Below are 18,634 nucleotides of genomic sequence, written 5' to 3'. Positions count from 1 at the left end.
AAGCACTACCACTGTGGGAGGCACCCAAGCACCCATAACCCAGGGGTGTGTTGGGTCCAGGAGGCTGGAATGGTGATGGCATCAAGTTGGCTACAGTCCCTGGGGCTAAGTCCTACAATTGAGGGCTCTTTCCCAAGCACTGGTACTGAGATCAGGGGTCAGCTCAACCCGTTGGAGACAATGATATGCATCCAGCTCAGGCAATGTCCAACCTGGCTGATCCCTGACACCACCCCAGAGAGAGACAGTCAGACCAGGGACTCAGCCACAGCTGTACAGGATTGCTCTCTGAGCAGATGAGTAATTGTACTGCATTGTTGCACTTGAAGGGATTGAATGATCCAGGCACATCTGGTGACTGAGGTATAAATTACCTGCCCATGGGAAGGAGGCAAAGCCAAAGTAGTAAATTATAGACACACACTAGGTATCTCCTCCATGTTGGGTGAAAGAGGGGGGCTTTTGAAATGTTCAAAGAGTACCGCTAAAAGCCTGGCTAAGAAGGTTGGGCAGGAGGTGTGGGCTGATGGTTGAGCTCCTGAACCATTCAAGGCTGCCTGAAGACAGGAAAGCAACTCTGGTCAAACCTTGAATGGGAGACTGAACAGGACAGAGCCAGGAGTTGCTGCAGGCCTACATCTCTGTAACAGCCCGGCTTATCTGCAGGAGGCATACCCAGCAAAAAAGAAATGATGGCCAAGCTGTAAAGGGATCCATCTGGAATGGAGGGCTCTACCAGCTGTTCATAGAACAATTATTGTAAAACTCTTTTGTAATAAAATGGGTTTAGTATAGCCTCTATGAACCACCTTGAGTTTGTAGGCCATGAGAGTCAACCATTTGGTCAACCAGGTAGAGAGTCAATTATAGGGTGCTGGGGAGGAGGCAGAAGCTTTGTTGCTGTGAAGGAATGAGTTTTTACTTACCTGTCTGATCTTTTCCATTTTTCTTTCTCCCAGTTCCTTGTTTAGGTTTGATTAATAAATATTGTTTCAACTGCTCATCAGATGTTCTTTTTTCTGGTCAGGCTGGCTGAGCCTCTTTCTCTAGCACAGTGATAAAATTCCTGCTAGGGCTTATGAATTTTTTTAACATTCATGTGGGAGTATGTTGAGCTCACAGAAGACTCACTTTAAAAAAAATAAATCAATTCTTGGGGCTCACAATATTTCTCAAAGACACTGTCCCAGAATGCAGTGCGCTGCACTGCACCCATCTCCTTCTAAGAAAAAGTCATGTTCTTCAGGATTGAGGGACATTTCCTTGGGCACAGAGGAATTTCATTAGGAGAAGAAGGAGTTTTCATTTAACAATTCCGTGTTCCTTGAACAAACTCAGTTCACTGCAGAAAAGTCAGAGCACTTAAGTTTTATGAAATGTTTATGGGTTTTAATGAGACACTATAGAGAAAAATGGAGGAAGGAAAGCATTCACAGTTAATCTGGAACACAGTCAGTCACAAAACTATTACACGCATACAGGCAGACTTTCTACACAGCCTTTTGCTTATTCGAAGGATATTATATAATTTATTTAACATATTAACATAGGAAAGTAAGTTATTCTATTGCTCTCTATTAATAGAGCTAGCAAAAATGAAAATAAGACTGCTGTTATTCAGTTCATACCTTGATTATTTTGAAGGCAAAATGTTTAGAACATGAGTAATAGTCCATAGGTATTAACCAGGGCTGTTATGTCAACTTGAGCTATGTTTAAATTTGCAAATCCCTTTCATATTTGTTCTTATCAAGTTTGTTTTCAATTAGTTTTAGTTTTTTGGACAACCAGTTTGCACACTGGTGTATTTTGTAAAATTATGACTTTATTGCTTTGATCTCTGGTTGCCAGCAATAACATTTTTTAAAATCTACTGTTGCTTGTTTGGAGTTGCAGAGAGAACTAAGAACATAATTTCTCCAAATCAGCAGCACTGTGCTATAATGCATGAAGCAGTGGAATATAGCAGAAAACCATTAGACCCTAGAAGCTAGCAACCAACTAGCACTTCACTTCCTTGTAAGTTGATGTAGTGAGGTACAACCTCACCACTTGTCTCAGATATGTCAGAGCATTAATGACCACTCAGCTATCTGCCTGCATCCATCATGAATCTATTATTTCAATATATTTAAATGGAGCTGGCTTCTACATGTGCATTTTGGATCTGCATGCCTGTTATTCATCCAACAGCTTGTCTTGTCTACCCTAATCCTTACGAATGAAGTTCTGGGGCCTCTGCACAGCTGATTCAAGGAAGTTTACAGCTGAAAAAGACACAATCCTCAACACTGAGAACTAACATAGTTCCTCAAGACTGGGCACAGGCGTGATCTGCCCATGTGGCTCTTTGTGCAATATAATCTTCTTGGGGAGGAAATAACAAGGGGAGTGTCACTCAGTTTTACTAAGCAAGGACACAACTGAACCAAAGTTAGTTACTTAAAGTCATTTCTGCCCAATGCTGCATATATGCAATAGGGATCAAATATGTAAACATTTGCAAAAATGGGTTAAAGTCTCAGTTCTTTTGTCAGTTCAGTGCATATCTTTGGCTTAATCAATCATATCCAGTTTCCTTTACATATCACTCAAAAGCAGATCTGTCTATCTCACAGTTGTGTGTCTACTGGGAAGCTCCCACACTACCAACTAATGTATCATCACTGCTCCGAGATACCTCACAAGGAAGCAAGCAAGTAAAGACATCAAACAAATATTGTTCCTGCTACAGACCACTGTTCTGTTTCCACTGAACATTCAGGGAATCAAGAACAACATGAAACCTGTAATGGATCAGGCACAAGTTATCAGGAGACTAAGGGAGCAATGCTATAAAGTTCTATACAGCTTGTGAGCCACTAGAAGTATGGCCTCCTAAGATAGGCTCTACTGAAAGTCCAGCATCTGGAGACTATCATGATTGTTCTACACTCCCACTAACAAAGTATCTTTACTCTCAAACACCATGGATGCCCAGATGTCACACACTGGCTTGGCAAAGGTTACTTTAAATAGCAGAAGGGCAATCTCAGTATTAACTGAGTTAAACCGGACCTGGTATTCAGTTCTCCTCCAGCTGATTTCATAAATGTACTATGAGAAGGAACCCTACAATACTGATGATTAAAATAAAAACTCCCTTGGAAATTAATTGGCTGTTTCATGGGTAACACTGTATATACTCTAAGAAAAAGAACCTCACTATCATTGTCCTCCAATAAAAAAACAAAACAAAGGCAAGGTCCAGAAAATACCTATTTGCATGCCTTCTTAGGCAATACTGCTAAGAGTAAAAAATAAAGCCCTCAAAAAATAATGTTGCCTTTCTTCAGAACAAGATGGAAAGGTAAATGGCTGATACCATAAATACCCCAAACAAAGGGAAAGTCACAGTATCAGAGAACAGTTTTGGATCTTGTACATCTCATAAGGTAATGTAAGTATAATAGAAAGATTGTTATAACAGGTATTTTCCCTTGGAACCATTGGTGCGACTGTAAATACACTACTATAGGCACCCTTTGAAACAAAGTGATCTCAGTTTACTCTGCCTCTGTTTCCCAGTAACACACTATATATGCTAATAAAAGAACCACTATAATTTCAGGAAGTAGTTCCTCTACATGAGGATGAAATTTGTGACACAAAGCTGTCAATCAACCTGACTGTAATTATGTAAATAGAAATAACTTGGGGAGCTCTGGGACATGCTTAGTAACTCAGCAATGAGATGTCAGACTTGACAGTTTATGGACCAACCACATTTGGCTGCATTTACACCTTTCAATGGGATTAACCTCCAGAGGGTGTGAAGCCCCAAGCTTAGGGGCTCTGAATGAGAGGCCCTACGAGAGTAACATTAACACTGGTGCCCAAAGTGAGCACAGACACCTGGTCCTCTCCAGGGTGGACATGGGCCTGGTGACGGGGAAACTGTTGCTTGTATCGGAAGGTTTTTCCACACGCTGAACAGGCATAGGGTTTCTCACCTGTGTGGATTCTCTGATGTTTGACCAGTTTGGAGTTGACATAGAACCCTCGGCCACACTGGGGACATTTGTAAGGCTTCTCCCCGGTGTGGATTCTCTGGTGCTCAATCAGGGATGAGCTCTGGGAGAAGCACTTTCCACACTCCTCACAACGGTAGGGCCGCTCCCCAGTGTGTACCCGATTGTGTGACACCAAGTGGGTTTTCTTCTTGAAGCATTTGCCACAAAGGGGGCAGGGAAAAGGCTTCTCCCCTGAGTGGGTGCGCTCGTGCTTGAGGAGGTTGGAGCTGAGAGAGAAGCGCTTTCCACAGAGGGTGCAGGCATAGGGCTTCTCACCTGAATGGGTGCGCAGGTGCTTCACAAGGTTGGAAGTGCGGCTGAAGGCTTTCCCACACTCATGACATGGGAACGGCGTCTCGCCAGTATGGGTGCGCTGATGTTCTGTCAGGGCAGAGCTTCGGCTGAAACCCCGTCCACACTCTGGGCAGGCAAAGGGTTTCTCGCCAGTGTGGATTCTCTGGTGCCCCATTAGGGTGGAGCTCTGGGAGAAACGCTTCCCACACACATTGCAGACAAAGGGCCTCTCCCCAGTGTGAATGCGCTGGTGTTCAATGAGCACGGAGCTCTGCGAAAAGCTCTTCCCGCACTCCATACAATGGTAGGGCTTATCCACTGGTCGGCGGGAGGTTGGGGGAGGCCGAGGAGGAGGAGGGGGCTCCAGGATACCCAAAAGGTTGATAAAACCTGGAGGACTGTGGGAAATGTCCTTTGCTTGGAGCATTCTCATAGGGCTTCCCCACCGCTGCTCTTCTGCCTGGATGTCAAAGGCAATGGGGTTCTGAGAGCTGTTTGGGTGATGCAGCTGTTCGGGTGGTGAATGGGGTAGTCTTTCTGTATTGCTCCATACCCCTGGCATTCCTATTCTCTGCTCAAACCTTGGGGCCATTTCCATGAACAAGTCCTGAATCTTTGCACTTCCCTCCAGTGCTTCCTCCTGGAGATCTTCTGCATCAGTTTTACTTTCAAACCCATTGCCTGCTGAGAGAAAAGAAAAATGAAGTCTGCAGAGGAAACTGTTGGCTGGCTGGTTATGGATATTCATTATGATATCCATCTGGCTGCAGAGGAGCCATGTTGTCTGTCCTAAAGACACAGTTGTATGGAAAGCATTCTCAGGTCAGCAGGCCAAAAAAATCTAGGTTTAGCCTCTGACTTTGCAACTCCCACTGTTCTGGGATATTTTCATATGGGGGAGCAATGGAAATATGCAATCCACCAGCTACAGGATGAAGTGCCAGTCTCCAAAGGACTCTACCACGAGAAGTGGCTGAAAGATGGCTGTGGGGGAAAAAAGCGACAGTGTCTTTGACACCGAATGTATGTCTTTGCTTTCTGCAGACCAGACATCATGCTTCCAAAACATCACTTATTTTGGCAACTTCTTGGAGCATTTAGAATGTAAATTGACATGAATATGTACAAAGATGTACGATCAGCATGTCTCACTTTATACAAATAAGCAACTGCCTTCATTTTTTAATTAAATAAATTAATATATAGAATTTGACCTAAAATAGCGTTTCTCAAACTGTGGATCGGGACCCACTAGGTGGGTTGTGAGCCAATTTCAGTTGGGTCCCCATTCATTTCAATATTTTATTTTTAATATATTACACTTGATGCTACTATGGTGACTGTATTTGGGGAAATGTTACAGACCTGTACTCTTAACAAGCAACTATGTATATTCTTATAACAATGACAGTAAATGGGACTAACTCCTGGGTAAGTGTTGGTAGGATTGCAGCCTAGAATTGTTAAAAATGTTCCTGCTTAATGTCACTTCCAGTCATAACATCACTTCTGGTGGGTCCTGACAGATTCTCAGTCTAAAATGTGGGTCCTGGTGCTAAATGTGTGAGAACCACTGAACTAAAAGATTGACCAGCTCACCTTTCAGGCTGAAAATCTTGTAAGGCCACTACAGCAACAACTCCCAAATACAGAAAAGTAGCAACAACAATAAAACAATAACAATATCATTAAAACAATAAAACAATTTTGGGGTGGGGGAGGGTCTGAGTCAGAAGGAATGAGTGGAAGGGCTTAACCTTTGCCTGACTGTCTTCCCAGTTAAAATCACCCATTCAAAGCAACTTTGAGTTCCTGTATATTTTGCCCCACCATGCCAGTGATGTACAACAGTTAAGGCTGCAATCCTAACCACACTTTCCTGAGAGTAAGCCCGATTGAACAAAATAGGACTTACTTCTGAGTGGACCTGGTTAGGATTGTGCCCTAAGCTATTTGCAGAGGTGTTTGAAAATGGTGTTATTTACCTTACTCTGAAGTAAGCCCATTGTGTTCCATAAGACTTGGGCTGAAATCCTATCTTACCACAAACATTTCTAGCTATTTGTTAAACTATGGTACTTTCCATGTTGCTGAATGTTAACTACGACTGCTTTACAAAAAAAAAAAATGTTCAAACTATGAAGAAAGTTGTTTAAATGGTCTTGTTTACCAACTGACAATTTTGCATTTACTTCATGTATTTTCTTTCTCTAAAATTCAACCTGTATCAAACAATTTGCATGGGTATTTTAAATGTCTAAACTCCAGTAAATAGTTTTGTTTGACCTATATAACTTTTCTAATTTAACCTGAGAAGAGTAGTTATTTACAAAGTAGTTGAAACTATTTAACCATCTCAAGAATGTCAGGCACCCACCAGAAACTTCTCAATAGCAGCACCATCCTTGCATGCACTCCCTATGGAGAACAGATTGATATCTACTTCACACTCACTCAAGAGATACTCTACTGCAGCATTTCTCAAAACTGTGTGCTACTAGGTGGGTCTTGAGCCAATTTCAGGTTGGTCCCCATTTGTTTCAATGTGTATTTTATTTTTAACATATTAGATTTGATGCTACTACGGTATGTGATTGCATTTGGGAAAGTGTTACAGATCTTTGAACAAGTTACTATATATATGCCTTTAACAACGATAGTCAATGGGACTTACTCCTGGGTAAGAGTGGATAGGATTGCAGCCTATGGGATGTTTGGGGAATTTTTTTTTAACAGATCAGCAACTTCTTGGGAGGGTTAGGAGGGTTCTTCTTTATTTTAATTTTTTTAACGTATACTTATTGTAAGCTTTTAATTTACTTACTTAGATTTTATTGTATTGTATTGGGGTGTTAAAAAATTTTTTCCTTCTTGATGTCACTTCTGGTGGATTCTGACAGATTGTCATTCTAAAAAGTGGATCCCGAAGCTAAAATGATTGAGAATCACTGCTGTACTGTGCATGCATATCTAGATTTTCCATTCGTTAAGAGTGACTGGAGTGATGTCTGTCAGTGGATAGGTGACATTGTTCTGCTTCTCAGTTGTGGGTTTCACTATATTATTGATGCTCTTTAATGAGTTTAATTATTTTGTGTCATGAATTTGGAGTTGTTTATTTGATTCCAAGTAACCTTGGCTTGCTTCAGGCAAAAAATGTAGGCTGATAAAATCAATAAATTACTTCAAATTACTTTGACTAAAAAAGTTAATCTGCTTTTTAGATATTAGTTTAGTTGTGGTCAGTACTTGAAAATACAGTAGTTGAACTACATCTCCCATATCATGTCCAGTTGCGCCTTCAGTTTGAGAATTTTGTTCCCATTCCAAAATAGCTCAGCTTCACAGAACATAAACAGAGGTCCCCCCAGTGTTTACAGAATATTTCCTTCCCTAGCTCCACTGTCTGAGAGCCCAACCCTATGCAGGTCTTCTCAGAAGTACATCCCATTATAGTCAATGGGGCTTACTCCCAGGTAAGTGTGGCTAGGATTGCAGCCTGAATCCCTTATTTTTATATCATAGAATCATAGAGTTGGAAGGGACCTAATAGGTCATCTATTCCAACCCCCTGCCTGTAGCAGGAAATCCTTCTAGAGCAACTCCAAAAGGTGCTTGTCGAGCCTCTGCTTGAAGATCTCCAGTGAGGGAGAGCCCATCACCTCCCTCAGCAATCTATTCCACTGCTGCTGATCTTCTCACGAGATATACAGTACCAAACATTATTCAAATGATAATATTCATCACACGAGACATTGGTAGCACGAGACATTGGTAGCATAGCCAGTTTTCAAGCTGCACAAAGTAGTTTCTTTCTAAAAAGTTCTGTGCAGCTCCAAAGCTTACTCCCATCCCAACATGACTGCTCATACCCCAAAGCTTACAAGTCATTTTTGACCCACCAGGCTGGTCATGAGCAAGCCTCACGCACATACACATTTGCCCCCAGCTGGGCATCATACAATGCATTGCTCGGTGTCTCTGCCCTGTGAGACTAAACACTGAAGACCCCGATCCTTTATGTTTGGGGTTTTTAATCTGCAACCTCATCTGAGATGAGGAGAGTCCTGCTTTGCTTTCCCTGTTGCTTCCCCCCAAAGGTTTGAGCTCCACTCTTACCTGGGTGCCTGGACTCCTGGCTTTCTTCTGCCACCAGCAAGTACTCCCCTTCCATTGTGTGTGTGTGTGGGGGGGGGGGGGGTGTGACTGTGGAGCCCTGGAAACTCTGGGGAAGCCTCTGCAAACGCCTTTCTCCTGCCCCCCTGGGAGAGAAGGTTGACCCACTGAAGCACCCCAGGCAGGCAGTGGGAACAGCCCCACAGCCTGTACCTGGCTGGTGCCTGCAGAGTGGCAGAGGGAACCCAGTGATGATGTCACATCCTCAGGGCAGTCCACAGGATGCAGGGGAGGAAGAGGAATGCCGGCCCGGTTGCTAGGAAACCAGGGAGACTTTTAGGAGGGGCCTAAAGCGAGCAGGGCTGGCTGGGTTCTTGCTAGTCCCGAGCCATTCCTTGCTGGGCAAGAGCAGGGCTGGCAGGAGGCAGGGCGAGCAGCTTCTTTCCTGGCAGGAGGAGTGCCAGGCACTCAGCAGGAGGCAGGCTTTGCACAGCCTCAGCAGTGGTGGAGCAACCTGTGCCTCTTGACTCTGCCTGTCCTGCTGCTTTTAAAAGCAAACAGCCTTGGGGGGGGGGGGGGTAGCAACACCAGCAAGGTGCCATTTTTATAGGGTTCCTCAAATCACCTAATAAACCTGTGTTTCTCAACCACTAGTGGTACTTGAGGTGGTGTCCAACAGGGCTGGGGGGGGGGGGTAAGGGGGCAATTTGTATGCAGGCCCAGAGTCAAAAGGGGGGCTCTGGAGCCAAAGGAGGGGGCTCAGAAATTTCTTGGGCTCTTACATTTTCCTATCTACTCAGACTCGTTGCCTGCACGGGATGCTGGGGACACCACTACAACTGGGGATGCTGGGGACACTACTGATGCCACATGGATGGGTGGACCTGGGCTCCTAAGATTTTTCCAGTTGTCTCTACCCTCCCCTGTTTCGCCCCCTCCCTGCCCCCATTCTGCTCACCCATCACCACCTTCCCCTGCTCTGTTTCCCCCTCCCACTTTGCAAAGGGGTCCAAAAGAAACTTGTACCCTGTGATAAAATTCCTCTCAGAGGCCCTGGTGTCCAGTGGTACTCATGGGACCCCAGACCTTCGCTGCCTGGCAGCGAGACCAGCAGTGCAATTCAACAAGAAGCGGTAGGAGGCTCGGCTTGGCGGGAAGAGCTGAAGCATGTGCTTTTTGTGCACTCAAAAAAGCCCTATTGTCCAACCTGAGCCTCTTACCCAGGGATGTCAAACACTTTTTTCCTCACTTAGGAACTCATTAGCTGCAAGTGATGGAAGAGAAAATATGCAAATCTTGATCATTTTTCAAGACATGGGAGAGTCCAATTATCATGTAGGCCATCCTTTCAGCAGTGCCACCTCACCATTGCTCAGCAGCTGAGAGCTTGAGGGCCACATAAAAAACTTCAGTGGGCCACATCCGGCCCCCAGGGCCTTATGTTTGAAACCCCTGCTCCTACCAGTGTTTGTCATGTTGCGTCTGGCCTCCCAATCCGGACGTAGCTGGTAATGACATCATCACAAGTTATTTCTGGTGGTACTTTCATTAGGTGGACGATGTGAGGTGGTGCAGCAGGGGACAAACATTGAGAAACACTGTAATAAATTACTAGCAACACTTACAGCAGCATCCATGATGTTAAAAAGGGGGATGTTCCCTCCAGGCCCTCTCCCCAACTCTTCCACTAGCCACATGTGCTCTTCCCGTCGAGGCTACTTCTTTCCTACAGTTACTGTGGCTGGCATTGCTTTGGGCTGGAACAAAGGCTAGATCGAAGTCCATCCTCTGTCAACTTGCTTCCCTTTTCTTCAGTCTAATGCAGGAGTCTGCAACCTACGACCCAGGAGATGAATTTGGCCCACCACTCAAAATCATCTGGCTCATGCAGAGCTTGGCACAGCAAAGCCTCTCACCCAATTTGCCACATGCTAGACAGGCTTATACCATAGTCTTTCGAGACTGAAGGTTGCCAACCAGACAAGGAATGGTAGGACTGCCTGCTCAGGCAGCTCTACCATTCCCAGTCCAGTACCTGGCAAATTGAATAGGAGGCTTTACCTCCCAAGCCAAACTTCACACAGCCACTAGCAAGAGCTCGACAACCTGGAAGTTTGGAAATGACATGATTATGTAATCATTGAATGTCCAGTCCCTTTGTCCGGAAAGGCTGCTGACCCCTGATAAGTTTTTGTGAAAATCAGACTCATATAATGTCTCTTATCTTCTGTCAAGTTGCTTCCCTTTTCTTCAGTGTAGTGCAGGGGCAATTCCAGTTCTTTATCTTCTTGATGACAAGCAATGTTGAAAATTCAGATTCTCTCTCACACACAGCTAGTGCTCCCAACAGTTCATTTGTAATACCTATTTGTAATATAATGCCTACTGTTTTCAAAAAGCTGAAAACAATAAATACTGTGGCCAAGAAGAAACTATATTTTTGTCTTTTGTTGGTCCGTGAGTAGCCAGGGTCAAATTGAAAAATTGTTAAAAACGTCTAGGGCAGGGGTGCTCAATAAGTCGATCCCGATCTACCAGTCGATCGCCAGGCAAAATGAGTCGATCGCAGGCTTCTCTCCTGTCCATGCATTCTTTGGAGTGAGCCCCACCCTGGGAGTGAAGCATCCCTGGGAGTGAGCTCCGCCCTGGGAGTGAAGCAGTCCTGGAGTGAGTAGTCTACTGGGGCTGACTCATGAGTAGTCCCAGAGAGGAGCCGCTGGCAGGCTTCTCTCCCATCCACGCATCCCTGGGAGTGAGCCCCGTTGACTCTCCTGGGGATGACTTACCTTTCCCCTGTTTTTGCACTGGTATGTATGGAGATCTGCCCCCCCCCCAACTTCCATCTGTTGGTTCTGTGTGCAAGGGGTTTTGCACTGGTCTTGCTGTGATGCCTATATAGAGATCTTCCCTCCCCCACACCTTTCCCTTGTTTTTGCACTGGTCTGTATAGAGATCTGCTCCCCCCCCCCACTTGTATTGGAATCGAGGAAGATCTGGTGGGGAGGTAGATGTGGTGTCAGCAGTGGCCCCTTTAAGGGTAAGGCCTGGGCATCCAGCAGAGTGTGCTGCACAGCTGCAGCCACTTGAAGGCAATAGGGCCCTCAGGGATATAAGAGCACCTGAGGCAGGAAGGGCTCCACTTATTTATGTGAGTCAGCCTTTTCCTACATGAAGACCTTTAAGTCCAAGTTCATCCATTCCACCATGACTGATGAACATTTGGAAGTGTGCTTGAAGCTGGCTGTCAGCAGCTACTGTCTGGGCTATGCATCCTTGGCTGATTCACTTCAGTGCAAGTCATCAAAGTAAACTCAAGTAATTACAAAAAATGTTTATAGTTAATTATGTTGTGTTGTGCAATATTGGCTCATGCGGTTATGCAAGGTACACCAACATACATTGTACACATAAATGTTATATGTTATGATGGTGCGAACATTGTAAAAAAACTCTGGTAGATCTCCAGGCCTTGCTGGGTTTCAAAGTAGCTCTTGAGCCAAAAAAGTGTGAGCACCCCTGGTCTAGGGCATGTATGTGTATCAAGGCCAATTTTTCTCTTAATTCTGGGAGCACATTGCACACTCCTAGATCCTTGCCCTGTACCTGCTAGGAGTTTAAGAACTCCTGCTTTAAGGAGTTTAAGAAAAACCTGCTCAATTTAAGAACTCCTGGGTTATATGCTATTTTAGAGAAGCTGCTGTGTTCTTCCTTTCTATTTTTAATTTTCTCATCTTTTCGTAATTCTTTTAATCCAAATCGTTTTACAGAACTAAATAAGTTGCCTTGGGAGTAGTATTTGTAGATAGGCAGGGTTAAAATGTGATAAGACAGATAAAACAGAACGCCTTCCACTGAAAGGGTAGCAACTTTTGTTCTGAAGAACTGAGAAGATAACCTTCAAGCATGTGCAAACAGAAATCTTTCCCCCTCAGGGGCAGGGACTTGCCTGATATTGGTGGGAGAAGGTGAATAGTGGGAGGGATGCCAATGTTGGTCTCACTGGCATCCAGGGGGCTTGCTTGGTGTTAAGGCTACTGTCCTCCTGGACAGGAGATGCTGCCTCCTGCCATCCCTGTTGTGGCTTATGGGCATCAAGACAGATTTGCTATTCAAAAGCAGGCATCACTGAAATGCTTGGCAGTCATTCCCTGCCATTTCTGGTACTGCAGATTAAGAGTGAACCAGGCATTGTGCTGTAAGAGACACTCAGGTCTTTGGTGTAAGTGTGACTGGGACACGATCTCAAACCTGTAAGAACATAAGAAGAGCCCCGCTGGATCAGGCCAAAGACCCATCTAGTCCAGCTTCCTGTATCTCACAGGGGCCACCAAATGCCCCAGGGAGCACACAAGACAACAGACACAACCTGCGTCCCGGTGCCCTCCCCTGGATCTGGCAATCAGAGGCAGCCTGCCTCTAAAACCAAGAGCCTGCACATGCCTACTATGACTTGTAACCCGTAATGAACTTTTCCTCCAGAAATTTGTCCAATTCCCTTTTAAAGACATCCAGGCAAGATGCCATCACCACTTCCTGTGGCAAAAAGTTCCACAAACTAATTACACGCTGGGTAAAGAGTTATTTTCTTCTGTCTGTCCTAATTTTCCCAACACTCAACTTTTGTGGATGTCCCCTGGTTCTGGTGTTATGTGAGAGGGAAAAGAGCGTCTGTCTATCCACTCTGTCCATCCCCTGCATGATTTTGTATGTCTCAATCATGTCCCCCTTCAGGTGCATCTTTTCTAGACTGAAGAGGCCCAAACTCTGTAGCCTTTCCTCATAGGGAAGGTGCTCCAGCCCAGTAATCACTTTGGTTGCTCTCTTTTGCACCTTTTCCATCTCCACTATGTCCTTTTTGAGATGTGGTGACCAGAACTGGACACAGTACTCCAGGCCTTACCATTGATTTGTACAACGGCATTACAATATTAGCTGTTTTATTCTCAATGTCTTTCCTAATGATCCCAAGCATGGAATTAGCCCTCTTCACTGCTGCCGCACATTGGGTTGACACTTTCATCGAGCTGTCTACAAGGACCCCAAGATCTCTCTCCTGATCTGTCTCAGACAGCTCAGAACCCATTAGCCTATATGTAAAGTTTTGATTTTTTGCCCCAATGTGCATGACTTTACACTTATTGACATTGAAATGTATCTGCCATTTTGCTGCCCATTTTGCTAGTTTGGAGAGATCCTTCTGGAGCCCTTCACAATCTTTTCTGGTCTTCACCACTCAGAAAAGTTTGGTGTTGTCTGCAAACTTAGCCACCTCACTGCTCAACCCTGTCTCCAGGTCATTTATGAAGAGGTTGAAGAGCACCGGTCCCAGGACAGATCCTTGGGGCACACCGCTTTTCACCTCTCTCCACTGTGATAATTGCCCATTGACACCCACTCTCTGCTTCCTGGACCTCAACCAGTTCCTAATCCAGGAGAGGACCTGCCCTCTAATTCCCTGACTGTGGAGTTTCCTCAGCAGCCTTTGGTGAGGGACCATGTCAAATGCCTGTAGCATGGTGAGCTGCAGTCTGTGAATGTCACCAGCTGCCCCCATAGTAGTGAAAACAGCCTGTTGTGCTAGGTGGTGCTATTTGCACATATGCATGCACTTCTAGTAGCGAGTACACAACATATGCATAAACTATGCTGTGTAGTGTGAGCAGCTTTTTCAGTGCCACAACCAGCATCCAGCCCCAGGCAAATGAAACCCAATGTAAAAAAGCACTTCTATTTTCCTAAAATGCTGTAGATGTTCTTTCTTCTGGTTGCAGAGAAATGATTAGACAAAACGACAAACAAGTTAATGAATGAAAAACATTCATTTTTATTTTTAATGAACAAGATTTGGGTATACACAATGTTCACAAATGAGGATTCTTTCAAGTGCAGCTGATATACAAAATTAAAAAATTAGGGTTAAGCGGCATTCAAAAGAAAACCAGAACAATGAATTTGAAAATAATGAATTTATTGTGGCATGAGTTTATAATAGACCGTTTTGCTGCCTTATCTTTTTTCTGCTGCTGAAAAGCTATTCAAACCATCCAATCCTATCTTTCCCCACTCACGGTGCAGCCATAGCAAAAACAAGTGCACTTGTTTTTTTAGGAGGAATCAGGAGGCTTTGGCAGGAAAAGGAGATTTAAATCCCCTCTGTAAGACTCTAGCTCCTTGGACATGCACTAGTGATTTTGCTAGCACCAGTCTGTGGAGAGAATTTTGCTAGCACCAAATTTTGCTAGCACCAGTCTGTAGGTAGGGAGGCTGCTGCTGGAGGGGTTAGGATCTGGCACATGCCAGATCCACCCACTCCCTCCCACAGCCTCCCTGCCCAGTTCCACCCACCCATACCTCACCCCCATTTCTCCTGCTGGCTAACTGCTCTTGCAGGACAGCCAACAATGAGTGCGGGAAGGCTCCAGCTTTCCTGCCAGTGTCCCGGCAGCACGCTTCTCAGTACACTGCTGGAAAGCACATGACTGTGCTTTTGCAGTAGTTGCCACCAGCAGAACAGATGTTCTACTAATGGCAAAGCTCAATAGGACTGGACCGTTAGAATTTCTTTATGAAAGTTGCATGATCTGTGATGAACATGAGGAATAAAAAAAGCTTTTAGCAGCAATACCCCCCTATTTTGTGTTCTAAATAAAACATCCTTGCTATAAACAATGAGGGCAGCTTTACAGTAAGGCTTTGGATTAAAAATTATTTGGGGTCTATCTGGACAATCGAATAATTGTACAATATGTGGCAGTTACTCATTTGGCGTGAGGAATCTAGATGCCTTCCTTCCAGGAAGTGCTTCTGTTTATGAATATTGCATTTTCAAGGCTGCGATTATTTCACTGGGACAATGCAAATCTCTGCCCAGCCAGCCAGGCCACTTTTATTTGAAATGCTGCCTAGACAAGTTGTCTTCAACTTATCAAAAGATGGAACCCAGCTTGAATCCTGTGCAACATGGGACTTGCTTTGAAGAACTTGGCAGACAAAGGGAGGGGATAAGTAAGCAGACCTTTTTCTACCCAGTGGCAGCCAATCAGTGTGCACTGCTTCTGTGTCATTCTTCCCCTTCTCTCTTTTAAGACCGACTGGTAGAAGATTGGCAGAGTGACATGTCAACAGTGGAAAGTATGAGGCAGCCCCATGTCAGTTTCAGTTTGCAATAAGCATGCCAGTAGAAAGATGCAAGGTCTGACAAAGGCCTTCTGCACACTTTGGACCAAGTAATAAAAGAGTGAGGGTCCAATCCTATCCAATTTTCCCGTGCTGGTGCTGCTGTGCCAATGGGGTATGCACTGCTTCCTATGATGGGGAGGCAGTCACAGAGATCTCAAAGTATGGGAACATTTGTTCCCTTACCTCGGGGCTGCACGGAGGTTGCACTGGTGCTAGAAAGTTGGACAGCATTAGGCCCTAAGAGACCAGAGACAGGGTCAGGTGGCAAACAGGGGAGTCTCGCAAACTAGTTCATAAAAGTAATTTATTTACTTCATCAAAGCCTAGATGCTCACAAACCCCTTTATTATTTGTGGCCTGAAAGAAATGTTTGGAATATTACAATGCAAATTTAAAAACATTTGCTGGCTTGGTTGCTATTGTCACTCATCAGAGATGACTAGGTGGTTGTTTAAAAGCCAATATGATCATGGCAAGCAGGGCATGATAATCAGAAAAGAGAAATATGTCCTTGGACAGGGTACTGAGGCTCCCCCCTACTGAATGCTGGAACCCTAGTTCTAGTGCCCATGACAATGCAAGGAATACACAGAACTCTAAATATGTTTCACATTTTCTCCTGTAGTATTCTTTGGGAGAAGATGTGACTAGCTCACCATGTCGTAAAGCACAAGAAAAATCAGATTAGATTATTCTATCATGAAAGCTGGGAAGAGAGCTCTGATTTTGTGTGTAGATGGAACCTTCATGGGGCAAAACTTGCTAAATTGCAGCCACAAAAGGAACTGGGCCACATTTCTAATGGGGCCTATATTGAGAGACATGGAAAAAGAGAAAAATCATACAGAGACCACTGGGTATCTCTTCTTCTAGACTTGCTCAGACACTTGTATAAGTGGGGGTGTCTCTACCCAGGGACCCAAGGTGAGAGTAGCAAGAGGTTCCTCCTCTGGGTGCATTTGTTTCTGGTGACGGGTGAACTGAGGCTTATAACGGAAGGCTTTTCCACAGACCAAGCAAGTGTAGGGTTTCTCACCCGTGTGGATTCTCTGATGTTTGATGAGGTTGGAGCTCACACAGAAGCTCTTCCCACAGTCTGCACATTTGTATGGCTTCTCCCCAGTGTGGATTCTCTGGTGCTCAATTAAAATAGAACTTTGGGAGAAGCACTTCCCACACTCCTCGCACCGGTAGGGTCGCTCCCCTGTATGCACACGATGGTGGGACACTAGGTGGGTTTTTTTCTTGAAGCGCTTTCCGCAGAGGGCACAAGAGAAGGGCTTCTCCCCAGAGTGGGTACGCTCGTGCTTCAGGAGATTGGAGCTGAGGGAGAAGCGCTTCCCACAAAGTGCACAAGTGTAGGGCTTCTCGCCTGAGTGGGTACGCAGGTGCTTAACGAGGTTGGAGGTACGGCTGAAGGCCTTCCCACACTCCCGGCATGGGAAAGGTGTCTCACCAGTGTGGGTGCGCTGGTGCTCAGTGAGAGTAGAGCTGCGGCTGAAGCCCCGCCCACACTCTGGGCATGTGTAAGGTTTCTCACCTGTGTGTGTACGCTGGTGTTCTACAAGGGTGCTGCTGCGGCTAAAGCTCTTCTCACACTCGCTGCACGTGAATGGGCGCTCCCCAGTGTGGATTCTCTGGTGCTCTATCAAGTTGGAACTTTGTGAGAAGCTCTTCCCACAATCAGTGCAGAGGAATGGCTTCTCTAGCACACGTCGGGTTGAATCAGGGACCGGTGGTTCTAGGATGCCCAGCATGTTGGTGTAACCCTCTGAACCTGGCATGTTGGACTGCCTATGCAGGTGTCTATGTAGCAGGGGGGTAACCTGGGACATCTCTTCACTTTTGCAAGTCTCCTGGCCGGTCTGGGTTGCATGGTCTACAAATGCTGCAATGGGAGCAAATTCCACTTCCTCCTTTACTGACTCATCATCTGTGTGGAGAATGAGAAATTTATCAGAAATAACAGGTATAAGTGCTTAGAAGTCCTGTTCCCTGCCCATATCAAGTGCAAGTTGGCACCACTGTTTAAGAATTTGCATGCTGGATCAGACCACTGGTTTACCTTGCCTGGGGTTATGTCCAAACAGGCACCACCATAAAGTAAGCCATTAAGTAGATACACTACTTAGGAATTTCAGGGGGAAAAGTGATGCCAGGGCTCACACCTGCCTGAAAGTCCCTTCTGTTGACCTGCAGTGCTTCCTAGTCCCACATGTGTAGAGAATGAGTTTGGTGGTGTAATTATCAGAGTGCTGAACTGTGAATGGAGAGGTCTGGGTTCAAATCTCAGCTCAGTCATGAAACTCACTGGGTAACCTGGGTCCAATCCCCCTCTCTAAGCCTAACCTACTTCCCAGGGTAGTTGGGTGGATAAAGAGGGGACAGAAGTGCATTGCCCCAAGTTCCTTGGATGGAACAAATAAAAATGTAATTAATATATCAAGTTGAGAGTCCCTGCTCTCTGGGATCACAACATCTGTTCTTACAGCATTACTTCCAGGGGCTGGAGTCCTTCTTTGGGTCTAAGAGAAGCATCAAGAGAAAACCTGGCAGGAACATCATTTTGGCAGTTGAACCAATTAACATTCTTCTGAATATGCTTAACTTATTGATAGCCACCTTGTATTGATAGCCCATTTTTAATTGGGAAAAGCAGGATAAACACAAAATAACTAAAACAGGAGAAGGCTTTTACATTCAGGGTGTTCTGTCATTACATGTTCCAAGGCTGGACACTGACACTGAATACAAATTCTGGGCTTCAGCCCTGCTCAATCACCTTAAGCCTCCCAAATGTCATCTGGTGCAGAATCTGGCAACAGCATCTACAAATCAGGTTTCTAGTGCTCATAGTTCTATGGAGATTTCTGAGCTCCCTTTCCACCCTTCCTTCCTGTTTCCCTCACTTCTTGCCAATAAATTCAAAATTATATGAAACCTTCAAGGGCAAAAGCAGAACAAATGTTGTAATACTAAGCATGTACATGCCT

At 45.0% G+C, this 18,634-nt stretch overlaps 1 protein-coding gene across 2 annotated transcripts; it reads right to left on the bottom strand.

Annotated features, from left to right (window-relative positions):
* Positions 1–1,390: 1,390 nt before the first annotated feature.
* On the bottom strand, positions 1,391–17,578 carry LOC136652310 (zinc finger protein 271-like). 2 transcript variants are annotated; one of them, XM_066629242.1, is made up of 2 exons: positions 16,643–17,578; positions 1,391–4,629 (listed from the first exon to the last, which is right to left on the bottom strand). In XM_066629242.1, the coding sequence occupies exons 1-2, from the start codon at positions 17,474–17,476 to the stop codon at positions 3,826–3,828; spliced, it is 1,638 nt and encodes a 545-aa protein (XP_066485339.1). In that variant the 5' UTR covers positions 17,477–17,578; the 3' UTR covers positions 1,391–3,825. The 2 variants fall into 2 exon arrangements, with proteins under 2 accessions (XP_066485339.1, XP_066485341.1); XM_066629244.1 differs by having other exon boundaries at positions 1,391–4,664; positions 16,678–17,578.
* Positions 17,579–18,634: the final 1,056 nt, after the last annotated feature.

Source organism: Tiliqua scincoides, chromosome 5 (genome assembly GCF_035046505.1).
Source record: "Tiliqua scincoides isolate rTilSci1 chromosome 5, rTilSci1.hap2, whole genome shotgun sequence".
Lineage (NCBI taxonomy): Eukaryota > Metazoa > Chordata > Lepidosauria > Squamata > Scincidae > Tiliqua > Tiliqua scincoides.
This window is presented reverse-complemented; position numbering and strand designations above follow the sequence as displayed.

What these genes read in the sequence shown, in the direction of transcription:
- LOC136652310 (XM_066629242.1), bottom strand. Translation starts at nt 17,476, where the DNA reads ATGTCCCAGGTTACCCCCCTGCTACATAGACACCTGCATAGGCAGTCC. An exon ending in CTTGCTTGGTCTGTGGAAAA is followed by an intron (nt 4,630 to 16,642) that starts GCCTTCCGTTAT and finishes GAGTGCGGGAAG; the next exon opens with AGCTTTTCGCAGAGCTCCGT.